Below are 24,564 nucleotides of genomic sequence, written 5' to 3' on the forward strand. Positions count from 1 at the left end.
CATTAGCCGTCTTTAGCTTAGCGGTGGTGACGTGAAGTCATGTGACCGTGCTGTAGTTCTTTTATAGCCCAACATTAGCCGCCTTTAGCTTAGCGGTGGTGACGTGAAGTCATATGACCATGCTGTAGTTTGTTTATAGCCCAACATTAGCCTCCTTTAGCTTAGCGGTGGTGAGGTGTGGTAAAGTGGTGCCAATATGTGGACATAATCCGAAAAATAAATAGCATTGGTTTATACATTTCAATATAGGCCTGCAATATATATATATATTTATATATATATATATACAATAAAATTGTACATGGATATGGATTCTCATGGATATGCAGATATACGTGGTTCTGGGTTTACATCAGCATTAAACACAATTGGACACTATTGGAAAGGGTGTGTGAATGCAATCAAGGCCCTTTAAAAGTCATTATGTTGTTTTACATATTTTGTTCATCTGCATCATTAAACTGATGAACAAAGCACCTTTATCTAATACGTCAAACATTTAAATAGTGGTAGTTTTATAACATATATTATTCTTAAATGGGGTACTATCAAGGAATATTTGATAATGCTAATAATGTACTACCTATAGTAGTTTAACTTTACTTTAAATTAAGTTTTGAATCCAGGATTTTCTACACTTGATGCTTTCACTGAAGGACTTAGCTGGGAACGTGAAGATATCGTTTAGTGTTTTGTTTTTCTGCATTTGCTGAAACCTTCTGACAGAACCGTCATGGTTTACATCATTAAACAATTCTGAAAATGTTTGACAATCAAACATGACTTCTTCAAAAGAATACATTGTAACTAAGATGTGATGACAAAGGCAATTTCCCCAGATTATGGTCAATATAATTTATCATTTCCTAATAAAAAAAATGTTTAACTCAGAAAATCTGTTAATCAACTACATTTTAATCCAATATCTCTTAACTTGGCTGATTTCATCTTGTCACTTTGATAATGCATTCACTTTCCTGACATTTAAATGGTGCTGTTTATTAATATGCATGATTCTCTGAAAAATATTTCCATGACTGACAAGGGTTATTGATGATGACATCCCTATTTATCTTTCAACACCTTTATGAAAAATATTTTATTTACAACAACAGTGCCCTTTCAGCATGATTCCTGCAGAAGCGTTATCAGTTTATTTAATTTGAACTACACGTCTGCTGTGAAACAAAGTGGCAATCCTCTGCTTTATCTGTTTTATCTGCAGCCCGTAGATGACGGCGTTGAAAGCAGGCAAAGTGGCTTCACATAAAACAGACACCACCTTCCTGTAGTCCGACATCTGAGGGAAGCGGTGCAGGGTGATGATGATGAGGGCGGACGCCAGCATGAAGACGTACACGGCCAGGTGAGTGGCGCAGGTCTGCAGCGCTTTGCTGTTCAGAGCCTTGTTCTTACTGCGCAGACACACCATGGCGATCCTCAGGTAGGTGAGCGTGACGCTACACATGGAGGATCCCAGGATGACCACGGTGTATCCGAGGGCGTAGATGTTGTTGATGAGCACGCTCTCGCAGGAGAGGTTGAACAAGGAGGCGTTGTCGCAGAACGGGTTGGGTATCACCCTCCTGCAGCGAGACAGACGCACGCTGAGGCCGATGAGAATTGTGACGGCAATGACTGTGGTCGCCCACGCCCACACCGAGAGACCCAGCACCATCCTGTGGGTCATGATGGCGGCGTAGCGCAGCGGGTTGCAGATAGCCACGTAGCGGTCAAACGCCATGATCATGAGCACGGTGTGAGAGGTGCCCGCATAGAGGTGAACACAGAAGGCCTGGAAGGCACAGTCGATGTAATGGATGTAGCGCTCTGGTTGAGGAATGAAAATGTCACGGAGAACATGCGGTGTGACAATCGTAGCCCCAAAAATGTCATTAATACTCATGTTGCAGAACAGCAGGTACATGGGCTGGTGCAGGCTGCTGCTCGAACAGATCAGCACCACCAGCGTGACGTTAGACACCAGAGCAAAGATGTAGATGAAGAGGAGGAAGATGAAGGAGGGGATGGTGGACTGGGGGGAGACCTTCAACCCCTCCAGGAGGAGAATGTCCTCATGCAGAGTCAAGTTTTCCATGTCTATGTAAAACTGCATTTGTCCCTGCAAAGTTTCTGATAACAACAAAAAGGTTTTACAAAGCAAACAGGAATGGGCTGAGCGACATGTACTACATTAAATATACTGAATATATATTACCAAATACCTTATATCAACATTACGTATTGTACGGTTAACTATTGCAGCTTTCAGTGTAAAGAATCAGTCATGTGGACACAATGACTTAATAGGTAGAAGCTAGAAAAGAGACATCACGTTAATGAAATGCAGACATTAAACAACAGGACAATACAACACTAAATCTGACATCATATTACAATGTTGATATATGTATACTCTTCTTAGTACACTCGTCTTCATCATAAATATTTCAGTTTCTTCACAATTGTCACAATAGTTCAGTGTTTCTGCAGCTAACCCTAACCCTGGATACCCTGGTCCCATGGATGTCCATTCAGACACACAACAAACAACACAGGTTAAAAGCATGTACAGTTCTGATGAAGATGAATACAAGGCAACATATTGCAAGACGTGTCATTAGTACTGTAATCAAGAGCAATATCTTACCTGGAGTATTGCATATTAATATTAAAGCTTTTCCAAATCTTATTGTTGATGTCTTAAGAGCAGATTGAATCGCCCCCTACATCAAGGACTTTGTACAATGCAAATAAAGGACACACGCTGTTATCAAAGAATAGCTACATATTGCTGAGGTACATTTACACACATACCATCTCCAGCTGCAGTGGGGCGTAAGCATTATCTTGTTGCACCCCCTCCACCTAAGACCCAACTTGTAAAAGCTGCAGCACTTTTATTCAGTGCACTGGAGGCTTTTACCTGGAAGTCAGCTGTCACTTAGTAACAGGTGACTCGCAGCATCACCCATGTGTCCAGAGTGATGGTAATCATACACATAATAATAGACACTAAATCTGTGCATGTTTTTCGGATTTTTTGATGTAAAGTATATAACATAGAAAATGGTATTAACCCAGTCTTTTTATTTATGAAATAATATGTCATAGTTACAGTGCATAGCAATGGGACACGATACCCTGATAAGACATGATATGATATGCTGTGATATGAGGCATTACTTAATTTGTATCTAAAATACATCACATTGATGCATTTCACTTTGAAATTCAAATTAAAAGTTGATTATTTCTGTTTATTTATTTAATATCAGTTGGCAGGATTGAAGAACAACATTGAAGTGAAGCAGTTGCGTTAGGCCTGAGATTCCGGAACAGCCCTTTATATCATAATAAGACCCTGAACCAGATTCTGGTAGTGATTACTCTTTTAAAACATTAAACAAACTTGTGTTTATATTCTCGAAAAAGCAACCTTTTAAAAAGATTTAAAAAATGTAAATATAATTTATGTAATTGATGCTAATTTAACTGCTAACGCGGCGTCAGCTCTGGAAACATACTCCTTGATAGGGATTGGACTCTATTTCTTCTCCAGAGTTACCCAAGGTGTGAGGCGCCAGGCCAACACACTCTCACTCCCTAAGCGTCCAATAGCGACGTTTGGTCAGTGTCCGTGGCGTCCAATTGTGACGCTCCTAGGCTCCTTCAGCGTCATAAAGGGACGCAAATAGCTTTCAACTGATTGCAATGTATTCCCATCTGCGTCGGGATTTGACGCTCATGGAAGCACGGCATTCGTTTATGCCGGCTGCCCTTAAAGGTAATGTGAGTGTCCATTCCCATTGGATAACGAAGAATTGTACACCCGGAAGTAAGTATTCCCCTTACTGTGGATTGATGTCACAGTGATATCTGCACTACTCATCGACTAAAAAACACCAGATTATCCTTGTTAATTACACAACATTGATTGGCTTAAATTGTGTGCAATGCTTTTGTATTTTTCCCCTTCGATTCGGAGAAACAAATATTTGTTCTGAGTAAAGGATGGCAGAAGACACTACACTACCCAGAATCCCCAGCTATCGTTTGGACTACACCATGTGCTCTGTTTGACAAACCCCGTGATAGTCCTCAAGCTCTGTGATTGGAGAGTGTGCTCCGAGGGTTAAGCCGATTCTCGAACAGCACTTGAAATGGGATGGAACCACGGCAGACTGTCCAAAACTGGATTTGAACGGGTCCACCGCGTCCCCCCCCTCCCCCACCCTGTCCCCAGAACTACACATGCTGGCTATTCTGTTTCGCAACATGTTATCTATGGCACGTCTCTACTGGGAGTTGTAGTTTTAAAAGACGTTTTCGTATTTCCCATAATAAGAAGTTGCCAGTATTAAACTGTGTACATCCCTGGAGGTTTAGGGGACAGGAAACACTCACATTTAAAACATATAATTAATAAATGGGTGAAAATTGCTTGTGCCCATTATGGGCAGTATTAATATATATACTGCTCGTTATCCATCACACATCCTCTGTTTTATTTATTTGATATGTTATATACTGCATTGTCTTGTTTATGTTTCTTATGCTGGTGTTGGGTATTGTGTATCTTGTTTTTATGTGTTTGTACGGCGACCTTGAGAGCCTTGAAAGGCGCCTATATAAAATAAATGAATTATTATTATTATTATACCCACATGCCAGCTAAGGTCAGAGGAGCTTTATTTAACAGCTGGTCTTATGTCTGTGTATTTTGCAAATATGGCAGTAGCCATCGATCATCTTAAGATAAGATATACTTTATTGATCCCAAGTTGGAACATTTGCGTTACATCAGCATGTGTAACAGTTAAATATGCAGTGGTGTTTATTTGAAAATCATTTAGTACAATCACACAAATTCTGTGTTTTATATTCAACAATTCTGTGTTCTTTATTTATTGATTGTTCAATACCTGAGAAGGCCGGAGATGAAATATCTGCATACATCATAAGAGTATAATACATTATGTATAATATCAGTTAAAATAAGTGCTTCAACATAGTTAACATTGCTGGAGGTATGCACACATATTGATAGATGTCTTGTAATGCACTGTTGAGGAACCTGCAACCCAAGTTTTTCATTCAGTGCAGAACTACACCACAGTTGTGTAGGCCGATATGATATGTCAATAAACCTTAGAAAATCTTGAAAGGGATGTGCAAAATAGTCATTACATACAGTCTTTAATTAACTATTAGTAGAGAATAACGAGTAATGAATATACTTTATAGGGATCGTATTAATATCTAATAATAAAAATAATTAAATTCAATAACATGCTTTAACCACCAGGTGTCCCTTTATATCAGATGTGCAGCGTTATGGTGTGAATACAGCCTATCTACCAATTGGATCAAATATAAAAGTCCGCTGAATTAGTGTTGATACTGCAAGGAGACGTATTGTGTGAAAATAAATGTAAGATGTTGTTTAATGGCTGATATATTTATGATCCACGTCACGTTTTCAGTTCCTCATGTTTGTCTAGAAGTCTTCTCATCAGGGCTCTATAAATACAGAACTACGGCAGATATGTAATATGTAATGCAGCCGAACCGTGTATTACAATGCCGTTATGTGATGACTTTCAAAGAGAAAAGCAAGCACACTCGGAATAAAGTATTATTATTTTTAAATGTTTTCGGTCTGTTTCCGGTATTTGTTAATGACGATGTGCTGTGAGACTGGAATTGCACAGGGGGAAAATAACGTAGGCTATCTTTAGATGTGGATTTTGTTAAACTAATATGTTTAGGCTGTGGACCAACACTATACATTGACGGGGAAGGGGGTAGCAATAAAGATAACACCATTACACAGTTACACAACATAACAGAAATAATATCGATAGCAGCGTCCCTAGCAACCACCTTGGTAACAATGAAAACGTCACGATTTCCTGAAGTAATCTTCGTAATAACTAGCAAACTAAAGATCATGTACATCCACTGCACACATAATCTGAAATAACAACTCATATTTCTCGCATCAAATGACATCAAAACGCATTTTAATGGCCAAACTAACTTTAAAATAGGCATTTACACCCAGAATAAAACGAAGTTCGGCCATGTTTTCTTTTTCTGCAGGGAGAAATTTGAAGATCATGTGACATAGACGCCAGCGATCGGAATGAATGGTGAAAAAAACGGGGGTTTTCAAACAGAGCACATGGTGTAGTCCAAACGATAGCTGGGGATTCTGGGGAGTGTAGTGTCTTCTGCCATCCTTTACTCAGAAAAAATATTTCTTTCTCCGAATCGAAGGGGAAAAATACAAAAGCATTGCACACAATTTTCAATGTTGTGTAATTAACAAGGATAATCTGGTGTTTTTTAGTCGATGAGTAGTGCAGATATCACTGTAAAATCAATCGACAGTAAGAGGAATACTTACTTCCGGGTGTACAATTCTCCGTTATCCAATGGGAATGGACGCTCACATTGCCTTTAAGGGCAGCCGACATAAACGAATGCCGTGCTTCCATGAGCGTCAAATCCCGACGCAGATGGGAATACATTGCAATCAGTTGAAAGCTATTTGCGTCCCTTTATGACGCTGAAGGAGCCTAGGAGCGTCACAACTGCACGCCACGGACACTGACCAAACGTCGCTATTGGACGCTTAGGGAGTGAGAGTGTGTTGGCCAGGCGGGTGTGAGTATACTCACAAGCCCCCGGTTGGGTGCCGCTTTTTAGGAGTTTCCCCTAGTGGACGAAAGTGGTTGCCTCCCTACGCCTGCGGGTTACGTGGGGTAAAACCGTTGAAAGAGCTTCGCACGACTATGGGGCTCCTAAAGGGGGACTCCTTAGTCCTGCTTGGAGACTCCAACGCACATGTGGGCATTGATGGAGACACTTGGAGGGGCGTGATTGGGAGGAACGGCCCCCCTGATCTGAACTCAAGCACTGCTTTGTTACTGGACTTCTGTGCTAGTCATGGATTGGCCATGACAAACATGTACTAACATAAGGCCGTATGTTTTGGACACTCGAGTGAAGAGGGGGAGCTGTCAACTGATCAGCATCTGGTGATGACTTGGGTCGAGTGCCAGGGGAAGCCTCTATACAAACCTGGTAAGCCCAAACGTGTATTAAGTGAACTAGGAATGGAGGGTGCTTTATGCAGATGATGTGGTTCTGATGGCTTCATCAGTCTGCGACCTCACTGGATCGGTTCCGAGCCGAGTATCTTCGTTACAACGGTGCGATCAAGCTTCTGCAATACCGCTCCGACTGCCCTGATACTTGCGGGTCCATCTCATGCTCCATTGCATCACTTTGAGTCGCTATGAGGATCAGCAACTCCAAATCCTCACATACATGTCTTCTTCTTCTTCTTCTTCACTAATGTCTTCATCTCCTCCTCTTCCTTCTGCTCTGACCCTCCTCCTCTTCCTCCTGCTCTGACCCTCCTGGTCTCTTCATCTCCTCCTCTTCCTCCTGCTCCGACCCTCCTGCTCTCTTCATCTCCTCCTCTTCCTCCTGCTCCGACCCTCCTGCTCTCTTCATCTCCTCCTCTTCCTCCTGCTCCGACCCTCCTGCTCTCTTCATCTCCTCCTCTTCCTCCTGCCCCGACCCTCCTGGCCTCTTCATCTCTCTTTTCCTCTTCCTCTTCGTCCTGATCTCTTCTCAGATATGTCTGTGTGTTGTTGTTGACTCACTCCAGCTACTCTGGCCTGCAAGAGTCAACTTGTGAAAAGCACTGGTACAAATGCTTGTATAACATTACACGTTAGGGCCATGTAGCTGATAAGTAGCATATAATAAATAAAACATCAGAAAGTATTTATCAAACGCTCACAGGCAGCTGTGTTTAGATCCAGTTTGACGGTAAAGGATGTATCCTGGTTCAATGTATCTGGCCTCATTGCTGTGATGTGTAATTTACGTGGATGTATTAGTATTGTTTCCGTGTGGCTAGGGCCTAAGGGTCTTGTTCTCGACTGAGCCTTCTATTTCCATAGCACTCAGTAGCAATGATTTTATGTGCTTTTTTAACGATAAGATTGTTACTCTTAGAAACAAAATTAATGACCTCTTGCCTTTGACCAGAATAGTGTTATCAACAGCTCCCGGAAACGTAAGTTCTAATATTACACTAGATAGTAAACTAGAATGCTTTTCAGCCATAAACCTTGAACAATTACACTCAATGATTCTCTCTTCTAAACCATCAACGTGCATGTTAGACCCAATTCCAGCTAAGCTGTTGAAGGAAGTTTTTCCATTAATTAGCACTTCTTTATTAAATATTATGAATATGTCTTTATTATCAGGCTATGTTCCACAATCATTCAAAGTAGCAGTGATAAAACCGCTTCTTAAAAAGCACAACCTCGATCCAGAGGTTTTAGCCAACTATAGACCTATTTCTAATCTTCCGTTCCTCTCAGAGATTCTTGAGAAAGCGGTCGCAAAACAGTTGTGTGATTACTTAAAAAACAATGATTTATTTGAAGATTTTCAGTCTGGCTTTAGAACACATCATAGTACAGAGACAGCTCTGGTTAAAGTCACAAATGACATTCTAATAGCCTGAGACAAGGGACTTGTCTCTATTCTTGTTTTGCTTGATCTCAGTGCTGCATTTGATACTATCGACCATGATATCCTATTGCAAAGACTAGAGCACTTAGTTGGCATACAGGGAACTGCTTTAGGCTGGTTTAGGTCCCATCTATCTGAACGCTCTCAGTTTGTACGTGTTAACGATGAATCTTCCACGCAAACCAAAGTTAGCCATGGAGTGCCACAGGGCTCAGTGCTCGGACCTATTTTGTTCACATTATATATGCTTCCGTTAGGCAATATTATAAGGAATCATTCTGTAAACTTTCATTGTTATGCGGATGATACTCAACTATATTTATCAATCAAGCCTGATGAAGTTAATCATCTAAATAAAATTCAAGACTGCCTTAAGGACTTAAAAATGTGGATCACCTTAAACTTTTTGATGTTAAACACGACCAAAACTGAAGTTATTGTACTTGGCCAGAAGAATCTATGAAACAAATTATCTAAAGATATACTAACTATGGATGGCATTAATTTGGCCTCCAGTGAGACTGTAAGGAATCTTGGTCTTATATTTGATCAGGATTTATCCTTTAACGCCCACATAAAATCAATTTCAAGGACCGCAAAAATCAGGCATATCTTGCCTCAAAACGATGCAGAGAAACTAGTCCATGCATTTGTTACTTCAAGGCTGGATTATTGTAACTCTTTATTATCAGGAAGTACCAAGAAGTCAGTCAAGTGGCTTCAGCGGATTCAAAATGCTGCGGCTTGTGTACTAACCAGAGTTAAGAAAAGGGACCACATTACTCCTGTTCTGGCTGCCTTACACTGGCTCCCTATAGAACACAGGATATCATTTAAAATTCTTCTTCTCGCCTACAAAGCCCTTAATGGGCAGGCGCCATCTTACCTTAAAGAACTCATTATACCCGACTGTCCTACTAGGGCATTGCGTTCCAATAATGCAGGGTTGTTGGTTGTTCCTAGAGTCTCTACAAGTACAATGGGAGCCAGAGCCTTTTCTTATCAAGCTCCACATTTGTGGAATCAGCTTCCAGTTTGTGTTCGGGCGGCAGACACCCTATCCGTTTTTAAGAGTGCGCTTAAGACCTTCCTTTTTGATAAAGCGTATAGTTAGGGCTGATTAGATTCAGCCCCTAGTTTTGCTGATATAGGCTTAGTTTGTCGGGGGACATCTTACTTCTTCCTTCTCTCTGTCTGTACCTGTGTACTCTCATGTTCCCATTAACCCAGCTTCCCCAAATGTCTTTCTTTTTGGTGTCTATATACGCCGGGATCCGGAGACATGGATGATCCTATGGTCCTGTGTCTTGCATCGCGAGCCCTGGATCTTGAGTCGTGGCTGTGGTCCTGGATCATCGGTCCTGGATGGATATCCTTGTGGATTCATCTTCCTATTATACACACATGCATTTCCAAACATCTGGACTACCTATGTTGAAAATGTATTATCTTTTCAATTTACACACGGCATCTATTGCACGTCTGTCCGTCCTGGGAGAGGGATCCCTCCTCTGCTGCTCTCCCTGAGGTTTCTCCCATGTTTCCTTAAACTGTGGGTTTTCTTCGGAAGTTTTTCCTTGTACGATGTGAGGGTCTAAGAACAGAGGGTGTCGTATTGTCATACTGATATTCTGTACACACTGTGAAGATCACTGAGACAAATGTAACATTTGTGATATTGGGCTATATAAATAAACATTGATTGATTGATTGAAAACAAGATTGTGGATACAAGTGAGCGAAATGCCTTTCTCGACTCTACCCCTAGATGGCCAAACGGAGATAGTTCTTGCAACAATAGTGACTAAGAATGACTTTTCTAGGCCCTGTTACCTCCAACCGTGTTCTCAAGTTTAAAAATGTTTACAAAGTCTCAGTTTCGCACACTGTCAGAAATTCCTTTTCACAACTTAAGAACAAAACAACATATTATCCAAGTAAAAGCATTCTGAGTGTCTGGATATACTGGGTCTGGTTTAGAGCGTGCAGGAAGCACATTATAATATATAACTACCCTGATGTCAGCTTGAGCCCTTGAGGTTACATCACCCACAAAATGACTGCAGAACTTCTCTTTAAAAGTAGAGTCAGAGGTTGTAGTCATCTGTCGGAAGAAGGGTTGCTGTTTGGTGACTACAGGCACGGGGAAATAAATGAAAGGTAATATAATGCTTTTAAGTTTCTCCCGGATTTACATTTTAAATGGTCTGACTTGTATTGAATAGATCTAATAACTATTGTGACTTATCAGTATCCCCCTTTTTTGTGTTTTCTTTCTTCAAGTTGATGGAAAACTACACTTTCAACAGCTTCACCCTCCAGCTGGAGGGGTTAAAAGTCACAGAAACGTCAATGTACCCTGTATTTTTCTTTTTCTTTTTTTCATACCTTATTATTATATTGGTGAATGTTGGCATTGTAATTCTGATTTTCATTGACAAAAACCTTCAGCAGCCCATGTATCTACTTTTCTGTAACCTGCCCTTCAATGATATTCTTGGAAACTCCATCATGGTTCCTCGTTTGCTCATAGATATACTGAGGCCTCCCTCTGAACGCCTTATCAGTTATCCAGAGTGTGTGGTGCAAGCATTTTCCACACACATGTATGCTACCACTGCTCACACAGTGCTCATGATTATGGCTTTTGACAGATATGTGGCTATCTGTTACCCTCTGCGCTATGCTGCTATAATGACAAACAAGATGGTGATCAAGCTGACAGTTTCTGCCTGGGGAGTGGCCTTTGTTACGGTCGGGATTCTGCTCGGTCTGACCATACGACTGAACCGATGCAGAACTATGATCACAAATCCTTTTTGTGACAATGCCTCTCTGTTCAAACTGTCCTGTGAGAGTGTGTTCATTAATAATGTCTATGGCCTCACGTTCACTGTAGTGCTCTTCACAGTTTCAATCGGCTGCATGGTTATCACCTACAGTAAGATCACTGTTGTCTGTCTGATGAATAAAAGCAAGTCTTTGAACAGTAAAGCCCTGAAGACCTGCAGCACTCATCTTTCTGTATATCTAATTATGTTACTGAGTGGAATGCTTATTGTCCTCCTGCATCGCTTCCCTCAGTACTCAGACTACAGAAAACTTTCTGCCATTTTATTCCATATCATCCCCGGCAGCCTGAATCCTGTTATTTATGGGGTTCAGTCGAAAGAGATACGAAAATTCCTGTCACAATTATTTCAGCATAAAAAGGTTTTGCCATCATTTTAATTCCAATACAAATTAACATTAGCAAACTAAATATACATGCATTTATATAAGAAGCAGTGTGCTTGTCTGTGTTTGTAAGCATATACATGGATTGGCCAAACCTAACTTAACGTTACTGTGATAAAATGAATAGTTAATCAAATTGTGTTTAATATTTAGTTTACTTGTAGAAAACAATGAAACTATAACTCTTTTTATTTGAGTAATGCTTTAATTTATGGTCACTTTTGAACATATAATATACTTTATCAATACGAAAGGATGTGTTAACCTCATGGAATTGTATTGTAAACATCTATAACAATATTTGGATGGCTTTTATAAAGATGCAACTTTTAATGGCTATAATATCGTCAATGGTTAATTATATTCGCTAAAACATCAAGACTGATCAAACATTATTGATTGTTAATAAATAGTTTCAGGTCCACCAATGTATGTTATGTTAAATGATGTTTTAGAAATTATTTGGTACTAATACTTAATATTGTATACAAAAATGTGTAATGTGACAGCTGCTCACATTTGTGATAACCTATTATCAGGTATGATAATATACAATTTGTGTTTCATATTACACAAACTAATGATGACAAAACATGAATTATGAATAATATGTAAATGGTATATATTGTCATTCATCAAGATATTATGATTATCGATTCAAGTAATTTACTTCAATTCAACATTTTAAATGATGGTTATTTTAAATGGTCACGCCTGTTATGCTTCTGTAATCTGTTTTTCTATTTGTTTAGAAGCAAAATAAACTTTACAAAATGTGTGCTTTTATTCAATTATTTGTTTGTTGTTTGTAATTGTTACAATGGTGAACTCTGCTGCATTATTTTGTTCTGAATCTCTGTTCATGGTACGTCTTCAGTTATTAAAAATATAATAAATGAATATCAATAATTGTTGTGTCTTATGTTTGTAAAATGAATATCAGATTTAACAGATGGATATCATGGTCATACTTTGCCTCACCAAGAATCGCGATCCTAATAATAAAATTAATAATAATAATAATAACCTTTATTTATAATAGTACTTGAAGTGTAGTCTAAACTTTTCATTACATTACATTACATTGCATTTAGCTGACGCTTTTATCCAAAGCGACTTACAATAAGTACATTCGACCAGGAAGACACAACCTTGAAGAAAACAGAATCATAAAGTACATCAGGTTTCATAGAGCCAAGTATTTCAAGTGCTACTCAACTGGCTATAGATAAGCCAGTCCTTTATTAGTATATAAGTGCTTTGTTAGCAGTTCTTTGTTAGTCATTCTATCGGTCGAGGTGGAGTCGAAAGAGATGAGTTTGCAGTCTGCGCCGGAAGGTGTGTAAGCTATCTGCTGTCCTGATGTGAATGGGAGCTCATTCCACCATTTTGGAGCCAGGATAGCAAACCCACGTGTTTTTGCTGATGGGAACTTGGGTCCCCCTCGCAGCGAGGGTGCCGCGAGTCGTTTGGCTGATGCAGAGCGTAGAGCACGCGCTGGGGTGTATAGTTTAACCATGTCCAAATAAGCATGAGATAAGAGACTTCATCTTCAAAGCCTTTCTGAGCTGAAGGAAGCAGGACTGAGGGCTCCCTTTTCCTGCTACTCAAAGTTCTGGTCATTGTCAAAAAACACTGGTTGTAATAAAGTTACTTAATCCGTAACCAACAGAAGACAAACCATAAATATTTCCCTTTCTACTGAACGTGTATTTTTTACATTTGTTTTGTGTGACGCCATTTCCAAAAATTGGAGTTGGGGTTAGATTGGTTTGTTGAGGCAGGGGCCCTTGTTATTAGTCATCATTGTGATTCCCAGGTCTAACCACCCCCCTTCATATTAGCTTCAAATATAACAATGGTGTTGTAACCACCATAGGGAGCAATAATAACGTACGGTAATACGAATAGTCTTTTTAATACTTACATTAAACTGGAATTCATATCCATCTTTTAAACTTACAATATGCACAGAAGTTTAAAACAAATATCCAAACCTTTACATGACTTTTCAGAGTACAATTTAATTACTATTTCCTTGCATTCTAGCAGCAGGAAAGTGAAAGCTACTACATAGGCACTACATTTGTACAGTTGCAACTTTAGAGGCGGTTTGGAAATCAATAACTAACTTATTATCATAAGAACAGATTGTTACAAACCTGTTGTCCACTTATGTGTGTAATCATTGTTGATATAAAAACAATTCTGAAGGTTCTTTTGGATGGCTATCATATATTCAAAATGAATTGTTATAATACATTTTTAAACAGTTAGTTGCTTATACATCCATAAACATTATTAAGACGGAGTCTTTGGTAAAAGGTTATTATACATATTAAAGCATCCAAAAACTTTTTTTAATTTGAAGGTTAGTACTTTGTAAATGTTTATAAAGTTACAGATTTTATTTCCATCCATCCAATTAGTTTGATAGATATCTACGAACCATTTGGCAAACATTGACAACTACTTGATATAGTATATAAACTTGAAGTAGTGCGCAACAAAAAACCTTTCAAGACATTTAGAGAACATTACAACGATTAATTACTTCTTATATTAGGTTCATAAATATAGTTTCATTAACTTTTCATTTCAATAAATTGAGAGGTGATGTAAATGTTCTGAAATTCAAAGGTCTTGAATCGTTTATCATTTGAGTACTAATTTGACCGATCCAATAATATTCATAAAAAAACTAACAAATATAGGCATATTTCTGCTTATGTATATATATATTCTTTATTCATTTGAATTAACATTACAACAATGGCAACACTCTTTTATACTGAAACATTTGTGAGAGAAATGTTCGTATCTCTTTCGACTGAACCCCATAAATAACAGGATTCAGGCTGCCGGGGATGATATGGAATAAAATGGCAGCAAGTTTTCTGTAGTCTGAGTACTGAGGGAAGCGATGCAGGACGATAATAAGAAACCCACTCAGTATCATAATCAGATATACAGAAAGATGAGTGCTGCAGGTCTTCAGGGCTTTACTGTTCAAAGACTTGCTTTTATTCATCAGACAGACCACAGTGATCTTACTGTAGGTGATAACCATGCAGCCGATTGAAACTGTGAACAGAACTACAGTGAACGTGAGGCCATAGACATTATTAATGAACACACTCTCACAGGACAGTTTGAACAGAGAGGCATTGTCACAAAAAGGATTTGTGATCATAGTCCTGCATCGGTTCAGTCGTATGGTCAGACCGAGCAGAATCCCGACCAAAACCAAGGCTACTCCCCAGGAAGAAACTGTCAGCTTGATCACCATCTTGTTTGTCATTATGGCAGCATAGCGCAGGGGATTACAGATAGCCACATATCTATCAATAGCCATAATTATCAGCACAGTGTGAGAGGTGGTACCAAACATATGTGTGGAAAATGCTTGCACCACACACTCTGTATAACTGATGATGCGTTCAGAGGGAGGCCTCAACATGTCCATAAGCAAACGGGGAACCATGATAGAGTTTCCAAGAATATCATTAAAAGGCAGGTTGCAAAAAAGTAGATACATGGGCTGGTGAAGGTTTTTGTCAATGAAAATCAGAATTACAATGCCAATGTTAAACAACATGATAAACAGGTAAGAAAAAAAGAAAAAGAAAAATAGAGGGTACATTGACCTTTCCGTGACTTTTAACCCCTCCAGCTGGAGGGCGAAGCTGTTGAAAGTGTAGTTTTCCATCAACCTGAAGAATGAAACACAAATGAAGGGCATGCTGACATGTCACAGAAGTAAGAAAAAGATCTTACCAGAAAAATATGTTTCCTAAAATGTAAACCACAATGACATTTAAAATAATTCAATATTACCTTCAATTTCTCTTTCTGTGCCTGAAGTAACCACACAGTCTTCTGACCGACTTCAACCTCTGTCTCAACTTTAAAAAGATGTACTGTCGGCATATCGTGGGTGACGTAATAGTCATCAAGCAGCTCCCGATTGGCTACCTCTCTTATTTAATTGTCCAAGGGTGGCATTGCTTGTTGGAACAGTGTCAATTTGGGATTCACTTAGAATGATGCAGCTTTCTCTTGCACATAATTTGGATTAATGTTTAATGGCACTTTGTTTTCCAAAATGTCTTAAAAGTGCAGTTATATGGCATGTGATTTATTGTAATTTCTTGAGTTAGGGCCCAGGACAAAAGGATGAGATCAATTCAAGGAAAGGCAACACACTTGGCTATTTATGGCCACAGTACGATTTCAGCGTAATGCGCGTTATATCAGTCCTCCTGCACATTCTACCCAGGTGCAACGCCCTGCCTTAACCAGAGTCTTTCCTGAAAGTGAGAATTCTTCTGATCTGATGTTTGAGTTCATCAAAGAAAACAGCTCAACCTATGACCCTTGCACTCCACTGCCCCAAAGACTGGTTGGTCCCTGAGGTAACATGTTTTTTTTAAGAACTCCGTATTTGCTCATTCCAACAACTATCTCCATTTGGCCGTCTACAGGTTATGTCGGTAATGGTAAATGGACTGTACTTATATAGCGCTTTATCCAGTCTCGAAGACCCCTCAAAGCGCTGTACATACTACATGTCATTAACCCATTCATACATAGCAGTGTATGTTACTCTAGGACAGACTTGGGACACATACGGCCCTTTGGTTGACTCTGACCGGCCCGTGTAACGTTAATTGGAAATTAGAAAATAAACATATTTTCTAATTTTACCTCATGCATGGACTAAAGCTGCAATGCTTTTATTTTGAAGTTGTTTTTTATTCACGTACATAATGACGCAATAAGTCAAATCAAGACGTGCGCGTTATTGGATCATTGTCTATGACTTTAGCGCTCAAAAATGTCAGCTCATGCTAAAAAAAGAAAGGTAGATGCCGAATGTAGGGTTTTCAACAAAAATTGGACTGCTAAGTATTTATTTACTGAAGTCGGAGGTAAAGCCGTGTGTTTAGTTTGCGGGGAGCAGATCGCCGTGTTCAAGGACTACAATTTGAGTCGGCATTACGAGACGAAACACGCGGAGAAATACAAAAACTTGACTGATGCTGAAAGGGCGCGCACATCGAACGCTTTGCTAGCTAAGCTGGAAAAGCAGCAAGGCTTTTTTACCAAGCTTCACACATCCAAGGATGCAGCAACCAAGACCAGCTTCGTGATATCCCACAAAATAGCTAAACACAGCAAGCCATTCTCAGAGGGGGAGTTTGTCAAAGAGTGCTTAGTGGACTCAAGTCCCGCTGTCCAGGCGAACCGTGACGAGAAGGATCGAGGACATTGCGGGGAATCTGGAGCTTCAGCTGCAACATGAAGTGGCAAGTTTTGACTTTATCTCCTTGGCTTTGGACGAGAGCTGTGATGTCCGCGACACAGCGCAGTTACTCGTATTTGTCCGTGGGATAACGCCGGACTTCAAGATTACGGAGGAGCTGGCAGCAATGCGGCCGACGACAGGGCCGACGACACGGCGGAGCGATCTGAGATAAATGCGTGCATGGACACGCTGGGACTGAAATGGGACAGACTGGCAGGTGTCACAACAGACGGTTGTCCAAATCTTACAGGTAAAAATGTTGGACTTTTGAAACATATGAAAGATAAAGTGACTGAAATCGACGCAGATCAGAAATTGGTATTTTGCATTGTATTATACACCAACATGTGTTGTGCAAGTCAGTGTTAAAAAATCACCATGTTATTGATGTTGTTACTAAAATAGTAAAGTTCATCAGGGCACGGGCATCGAATCACAGACAGTTTGTTGCACTTTTGGAGGAGCATGAGACTGAGCATCGTGACATCGACACCACACCGCTGTCAGGCGGCTCAGCCCGGGCAAAGTGCTGAAAAGAGTTTGGGACCTGAAAGCAGAGGTTCAAGAGTTTTGTGAGAAGAAAGGCAAAGACTTCCCAGAGCTCTCAGATGAGGACTGGATGGCAGATTTAGCATTTGCTGTTGATGTGACTGCACTGATGAATGAACTGAACACCAAGCTGCAGGCGAGGGCCTCTTTGTTCATGACATGCACAGCCTGGTGAAAGCTTTCATGAGAAAGACGCATTTTCGTTCAAGCCAACTAGAGAGCAACACTCTCACTCACATGCAAACCCTGAAGGAAGGCACACCATCAGCTGATCACCTCCGCAGGTACTCATCCATGTTAGGAGCGTTGCATGGTGAGTTTTCAAGGCGATTTGAAGATCTCCGAACAATCGAGGATGAAATGCAGCTGGTTTCCTCTCCCTCTACCTGCAGTGTGGAAAAAGCACCCAGCGATGGAACTCATCGACCTGCAGTCTGATGCTGGCAGAGCGCTTTAAGTCAGGACCTCTGCTGGATTTCTACTCTTCTCTCGAGGAGGAGAACTTCCCAAACATGAGGAGACATGCTCAGAAGATGTTGGTTATCTTTGGCTCTACCTACACATGTGAACAAACATTTTCAAAGATGAAGTTTATGAAATCCAGGTACAGATCCTCCGTCACTGATGATCATCTGTCAGCTTCGCATCTCCACCTCAGACATTCAGCCTGACTTCGATGCACTCGTTAAAGCCCAGCAGAGACTTCTCTCACTGAACAAGAAAACAGAACTTAAAAACACCAGATGAGGTGGTGAGACTGCATGTAGGCATGTAAAGGCACTAGCAGTGAACTGGGACACTTTCTTTGGAAGCCTTTTTCTCAAAATCACAGTTCAGTGATGTTCAGTGACAGTTCAATATGATGTACCTTGCTGAATGTTTGGAGCACAAAGACAATGTTGTGATGTCTTAAGAATGCTAAGAACCTTTACTCAACTTTCCAACAGTATATGAAACTCAAAATGTGTTTTGTAGTGAATGCGACTGAAAATGTTCACTAATATGAGTCAGAAATTGTGAAACACGTTCAAATTTTGTTTACCATTGTTTTGGGAAATTTGATAAATTACATTTTTTGTAAACCTCACTTTTTCAATGCTCAACTATAACATATACTCTTTCCAGCTTGTCAAAACAATGCTATTTACTGCTTTTTATAAAGAAATACAATTAATATTATGCAGAATTGAGTTCAGCCTTTTGGCCCGGCCCTCCACAATATTTGTTGTTTCTCATGTGGCTCCTGCTGTAGTACCTAACATTCACACACCGCTGGCCATCGGGAGCAACTCAGGGTTAAGTATCTTGCTCAAGGACACATCGACATGTTGACTGAAAGGGCTGGGATCGAACCCACAACCTTCTGGTTGAAAGACGACCACAGTCCCTCGCAGCCACAGTCGCCGCTGTTGGGGACTTACCTCAGTGGCAGCTCGCACAGGGCACTCGCTTGGTTGTACAAAAGTATGGAACAATCTCCTTTGCACACGGTGTATTTATTCAAAGTTAAGTGTATTTCATTTTGCATGAGAAACAAACAACATAACACTTCCCACAAGATTAAAGATGTGACACTAACAATTTATGTTTGTTTTACTTTTACGTTTTGTGATTTAAAATGTTTTGTTCATAAATCATGGCTGATAACAATCACATTCTGATCACATAAACTATCCCATACAAGTGTATTATTACACACATTAAAACGTTTATACTAAATTAAGAATCTATAAATATAACATAGATGGAGAAACAGATTATAGAGCATTAACAAGTATTATCTGTCCGTCTACATTATGTTTATCAATGCATTAGCAATCATTTATTAACAATTTAACGAGGTAATATAAGCTTCAGTTGCAACTTCATAATAGCCATCCAAATCATCTTTATAGGCAGTTCAACGTGATGTGGATGACCATCATTAAGTTACAAATGATGGTGATAATTTGTTGTTAAACAGTTAGTAGTAAAGCAGGGGTGTTAAACTCAAGGCCCGGGGGCCAAGTCCGGCCCGCCACTTCATTTGATGTGGCCCACAAGAGCTTGCAAAGAATATAATACGTTTATTATAAGGTCACGTGCCGCTTTACAGGAGCACGTTGCCCATAAACTACATGTCCCACAATGCATCTCATTTTGTGAGATGCGCACTGAAGAGACTTGCAATTACTGACTAGACTTATGCTTTCAGGCGTAGTTAATTATGAAGTTATTACCCTATCCGATAATAATCCAATGCAGAGGAAATATTGTAAAATAATACATTATTTTATATATTTATTATGTATATTTATATAGTCTTAAAGTTACCACCGGCCCTTTTGAGTGCAACCATAATTATAATGTGGTGAAATTGAGTTTGACACCCCTGTTGTAAAGCATCCGTAAACAATATTCAGACAGAGTCAATACTTTGGGAAATGGGCGAATCTCCACCCAGATTTAAAGTCCCACTCACATCAACTGAACCCCATGGATGTAACCCTCATACACCCAGCACACACCATGAGTTTACAGCACATTCATTGTTTAATAAGTGAGACTTCTATCGACAAATCATTTGGTAAAAATAAACAACTATTTGATAAAGTACATAAACGTTATAGTGATCCCAACAAAAAACCTGTAAAGACATTTAAATCATTAAGATAATAAATAAGGGTAACTTCATTATTAGCTTCATTGCATTATATTGTGGGGTCAAAGACATGTTGCTATTTGAAAGGCCAGGAATCTATTCACTACGTTGTACTTATTTGACCTTGCATTTAACATGCAGACAACAAACACATACAAGCATCTTCCATCTCATATGTATATACTTCGTTATTTGTATCAACATTACAATGACGGTAAAACCTTTTTACGCTGAAACATATGTGATACGAATGTTCGTATCTCTTTCGACTGAACCCCATAAATAACAGGATTCAGGCTGCCGGGGATGATATGGAATAAAATGGCAGCAAGTTTTCTGTAGTCTGAGTACTGAGGGAAGCGATGCAGGAGGATAACAAGCATTCCACTCAGTAACATGATTAGATATACAAAGAGATGAGTGCTGCAGGTCTTCAGGGCTTTACTGTTCAAAGACTTGCTTTTGTTCATCAGACAGACCACAGTGATCTTACTGTAGGTGATAACCATGCTGCCGATTGAAACTGTGAACAGAACTACAGTGAACGTGAGGCCATAGACATTATTAATGAACACACTCTCACAGGACAGTTTGAACAGAGCAGCATTGTCACAGTAAGGATTTGTGATCATAGTCCTGCATCGGTTCAGTCGTATGGTCAGACTGAGCAGAATCCCGACCAAAACCAAGGCTACTCCCCAGGCAGAAACGGTCAGCTTGATCACCATCTTGTTTGTCATGATGGCAGCATAGCGCAGAGGATTACAGATAGCCACATATCTGTCAACAGCCATTATAATGAGTACAGTGTGAGCGGTGGCACCAAACATGTGTGTGGTGAAAGCTTGCACCACACACTCTGGATAACTGATAAGGCGTTCAGAGGGAGGCCGCAGGGTATCTGAAAGCAAACGAGGAACCAAGATAGAGTTTCCAAGAATATCATTCAGAGGCAGGTTGCAGAAAAGGAGATACATGGGCTGGTGAAGGTTCTTATCAATTAAAACTAGGATTATAATACCAACATTAGCTAACATAATAAAAAGGTATGAACAAAACAAAAACAAAAATACAGGGTAAAGGGACATTTTCGTGACCTTTAAGCCCTCCAGTTGGATGTAAAAGCTGTTGTAAGTGTAGTTTTCCATCAACCTGAATCAAAAAACACAAATGGGAGGATGCTGATTAGTCCCAAAAGTCATTTTAACACAAGGTATGCATTTCTGCAAATGTAAACCGAGGATACATTGGAAATATTTCAGTGATTTGATCATCAAAAGCAGGTCAGTAATACCTTAAATGTCTCTCTCCGTGCCTGCTGTAGACTGCTTCTCACCAGCCAGTCTTCTGACAGAAAGGTGTCTCCATTTTAAGAGATGTACAGTACTGTCCTCCTGGGTGACATAACGTCAACTCATCAAACTGGTAGCGATAGCAGCCCCTGCCTAACTAATGGATTTGACAGGGCTTGTTGTTGAGTTATTATTAGAGTATTATAATAGAGTACCTGGCATTTTTCTGCCTTGATTTGATTAATTTCATTGTTAAAAATGGTTTCATTGATATTAATGGGCACCCTTCGAGGTCAGTGCCCAATCTTAACGGTACGAGGTCAATGACTCACCTTTACAATTCAAGGTCAGTGTCCAACCTCAACCCTATGAAGCCATACAACACGATGTCACTGTAACTCCAATGGACATGGTGTATATCACCGGTCCATGCCTCAACAGCTCTACGCCAAATCCGAGATCTCACCATATGCAGTTTCCATGGCAACGCATCCATCGCCAAAAAACACGATGTTGTCGTAAGTCATAGGAAAATTGGCCAAATGGCACCAGGCTTCAGAGGATGGTTAACACTCCGGCCCTAAACATTGTTGCCATGACAACACATTACTCTCCATGAAACACGATAGCGCTGTAACTCCTATGAAAATTGTCAAAAGGTGCTCAAACTTCACATCTGTGCTAACAGTCCAGCCGTGAAGACATCTACGTTTCAGTTTTGAGATTTCACAAATGCCGTTGCCATGGAAACGCAATGCTCGCCATGAAACACGGTTTCTTATAACTTCAGTGTAAATGCTTAAAACGTCCGGAAACGTCTCATGTTATATAATGATGCAGCCCTCAAGACATTTAAGAGTATTATGGGGTGTAATCGTATGACATGCGGACAACAGCGGACCTGCGCGGATCATCGAAGACCCATTCATCGCTGCTCGCAGCTTTCATTTAACTTAATTCTGTCCGTTTCCATTATTCCGTTTTTTTTTCATCCAACTTCAGAAAGTTGCTTTTGTCTCCTGTTTTATTGGAGTAATAGGTAAGTCAGAGGATTGTAGTGTCAGTTCATGATGATTTTCGGCCACTGGTTATGAAATTGCTAAGGTCATCATACAATATAGAGAGAGAAACTTGGTCTGAATTAAAGGTTAATAAAATATGTAAATATGCCAAAGATGTAAATATGCCATATGTCAAATGATTGCTGCCTTAGTTGCGTCCGGGCCCCCTTGGCCTCCCTGCTCAGTGATGTGATGTAGACATGACCTTACTGTTTTACCACGTTTGTTTGCTGTTGTTACAGTGATGTGTTAATTAGCACCATAATCAGCAGGAACTCTGCAGGGAAACTTCAGCTAACCCCACCCTCCCACCACACCAGCTGCAGTCGATCAACAAGCTCTCTGTTGAGGAACATGTCTCTACGCTCAGACTCAACAACTAACATGAAACCACCAGGCGACTCATAACCCCATTGGGTTTGAGGCATTCAAACAACAGCAACTTTCGAAAGATTATGCAATCAAGAGATTTCTTACAACTTTGTGCAATCTTAAATTAAATGATTCCAGAGTGACACAATAGTTTAAATTATATTTCTCCTACTCGTAACATTTCGTTTATTTTGAATAGTTCTCCAACCCGGCATTTGGAAATGTTTAGGGAAAAAGGTTGTACAAACTGTGACTCAAATTAGGAATGTGTTTGTACAGAAAAAGGAAAATCAGATTTGAATTCAACTTGTATGTAAAACGTTCGTGTTTTTGTACCATATTGAATACCTTTATTGGGCATTTGTCCTTTCATTGGATCCAGAACCACGTGGCCCCCAAACACTTCCTGGGTAATTGCAAGTTAGTTTATGTTGGTTTGTTTGTTTCTTCTTCTTCTTTCGTATAACGTTAGATGTCCAACTCGGTGTCGTGTAGCCATGCCCGCATCTCTGGTCCTAGGTCGAAGAGGCTGGCTTCCGAGGGTGGTCTGTATAAGGGGCAGATGGTGATTATATGGACAGCGGTCTGCTCAGGGTCACCGCACTCGCATGCCGCACTGTCCGCCAAGCCCCACGTTTGTTTGTTTGTACGAGCATGGTTGCGGTAGAGGTCTGCACTCTTGTAGTCGTTCTTCTAGTTTTAGCTAGTTTTGAGTTCATATTTGTGCCAGTTTTGCACCTCGGAGTGACCGCCATGAAGTGCAATCATCTTGGACAATGAGCTTAAATAATCACGAAAGGGTTGACTACTCTTATATCTAATATAGAAAAAGTCTCAATAATTTGAGTTCACAACAGAGAAGCTTGACCTTTGACAAGTTCTCTGAAAGATGAATTCACTGAATGAGCCGACTGGCAATTATATAGCATTTTTTACGTTGTCTATTGATTTGTTTTAACAATGACACGTTCTTCGAAAAGCTAAAATGTATAAACAGTTGATATTATTTCAGCTGTAGTAAAGTGTTCTAAATGTTTTCATTGCTGTATCTGACAGTGTAATGCTAGGTCCCCCCCGGCCTGTGCATGTGTTTGTTGCACACATAATGCGCTGTAATGATTGTCCTGGAGGCCTCAGAGCTCCCTGGTGTCTCAGTGACCGGCAAGTTAATAGAAATAAAAGCTGCAGTGAGGCGTTCAGGGGCCGACGGACAGGGATCCACTCGGTCTCTGGAGAAACTGAAGCCTTCAGACCGGCCTTCTGTACTTACCCAAGATGTCTTGCACTAGTTATAGTATTTGGGGTAGTGGTATACATGTTACACACATTACTTATTGGTATTTCTTTCAGAAAACACTGATCTGTATAACTTAAATGACTAATATCAAAAAAGGCCGACCAATATTCATCAATGGATATATATAAATATAACTTTGGTGTTTATCTTCTTTATATCATATCTAGGGTAAATAAAGGTAATGAAATGAAAGGAAACCAGGCTGTAAAACGGTATCAAACAAACTGCTTTTGGGTATCTAC

General features: G+C 40.0%; 4 protein-coding genes across 4 annotated transcripts; 1 reads left to right on the top strand and 3 right to left on the bottom strand.

Moving 5' to 3' along the window:
- Positions 1-1,153: 1,153 nt before the first annotated feature.
- On the bottom strand, positions 1,154-2,098 carry LOC117458833 (olfactory receptor 8G17-like). Its single transcript, XM_034099504.1, has one exon. It carries the CDS (start codon positions 2,096-2,098, stop codon positions 1,154-1,156), a length of 945 nt encoding a protein of 314 aa, XP_033955395.1.
- An 8,741-nt stretch (positions 2,099-10,839) lies between these two features.
- LOC117458850 (olfactory receptor 8G17-like) lies at positions 10,840-11,796 on the top strand. The gene has a single exon (XM_034099535.1). It carries the CDS (start codon positions 10,852-10,854, stop codon positions 11,794-11,796), a length of 945 nt encoding a protein of 314 aa, XP_033955426.1. The 5' UTR covers positions 10,840-10,851.
- A 2,770-nt stretch (positions 11,797-14,566) lies between these two features.
- On the bottom strand, positions 14,567-15,544 carry LOC117458858 (olfactory receptor 8G17-like). The gene has a single exon (XM_034099550.1). The coding sequence runs from the start codon at positions 15,542-15,544 to the stop codon at positions 14,567-14,569; it is 978 nt and encodes a 325-aa protein (XP_033955441.1).
- Positions 15,545-20,503: 4,959 nt separating this feature from the next.
- LOC117458541 (olfactory receptor 8G17-like) lies at positions 20,504-21,451 on the bottom strand. Its single transcript, XM_034099103.1, has one exon. The coding sequence runs from the start codon at positions 21,446-21,448 to the stop codon at positions 20,504-20,506; it is 945 nt and encodes a 314-aa protein (XP_033954994.1). The 5' UTR covers positions 21,449-21,451.
- Positions 21,452-24,564: the final 3,113 nt, after the last annotated feature.

This window comes from Pseudochaenichthys georgianus, chromosome 14 (assembly GCF_902827115.2).
Source record: "Pseudochaenichthys georgianus chromosome 14, fPseGeo1.2, whole genome shotgun sequence".
Lineage (NCBI taxonomy): Eukaryota > Metazoa > Chordata > Actinopteri > Perciformes > Channichthyidae > Pseudochaenichthys > Pseudochaenichthys georgianus.

Coding starts and splice junctions, on each gene's coding strand:
- LOC117458833 (XM_034099504.1), bottom strand. CDS start 2,098: ATGGAAAACTTGACTCTGCATGAGGACATTCTCCTCCTGGAGGGGTTG.
- LOC117458541 (XM_034099103.1), bottom strand. CDS start 21,448: ATGGAAAACTACACTTACAACAGCTTTTACATCCAACTGGAGGGCTTA.
- LOC117458850 (XM_034099535.1), top strand. CDS start 10,852: ATGGAAAACTACACTTTCAACAGCTTCACCCTCCAGCTGGAGGGGTTA.
- LOC117458858 (XM_034099550.1), bottom strand. CDS start 15,544: ATGCCCTTCATTTGTGTTTCATTCTTCAGGTTGATGGAAAACTACACT.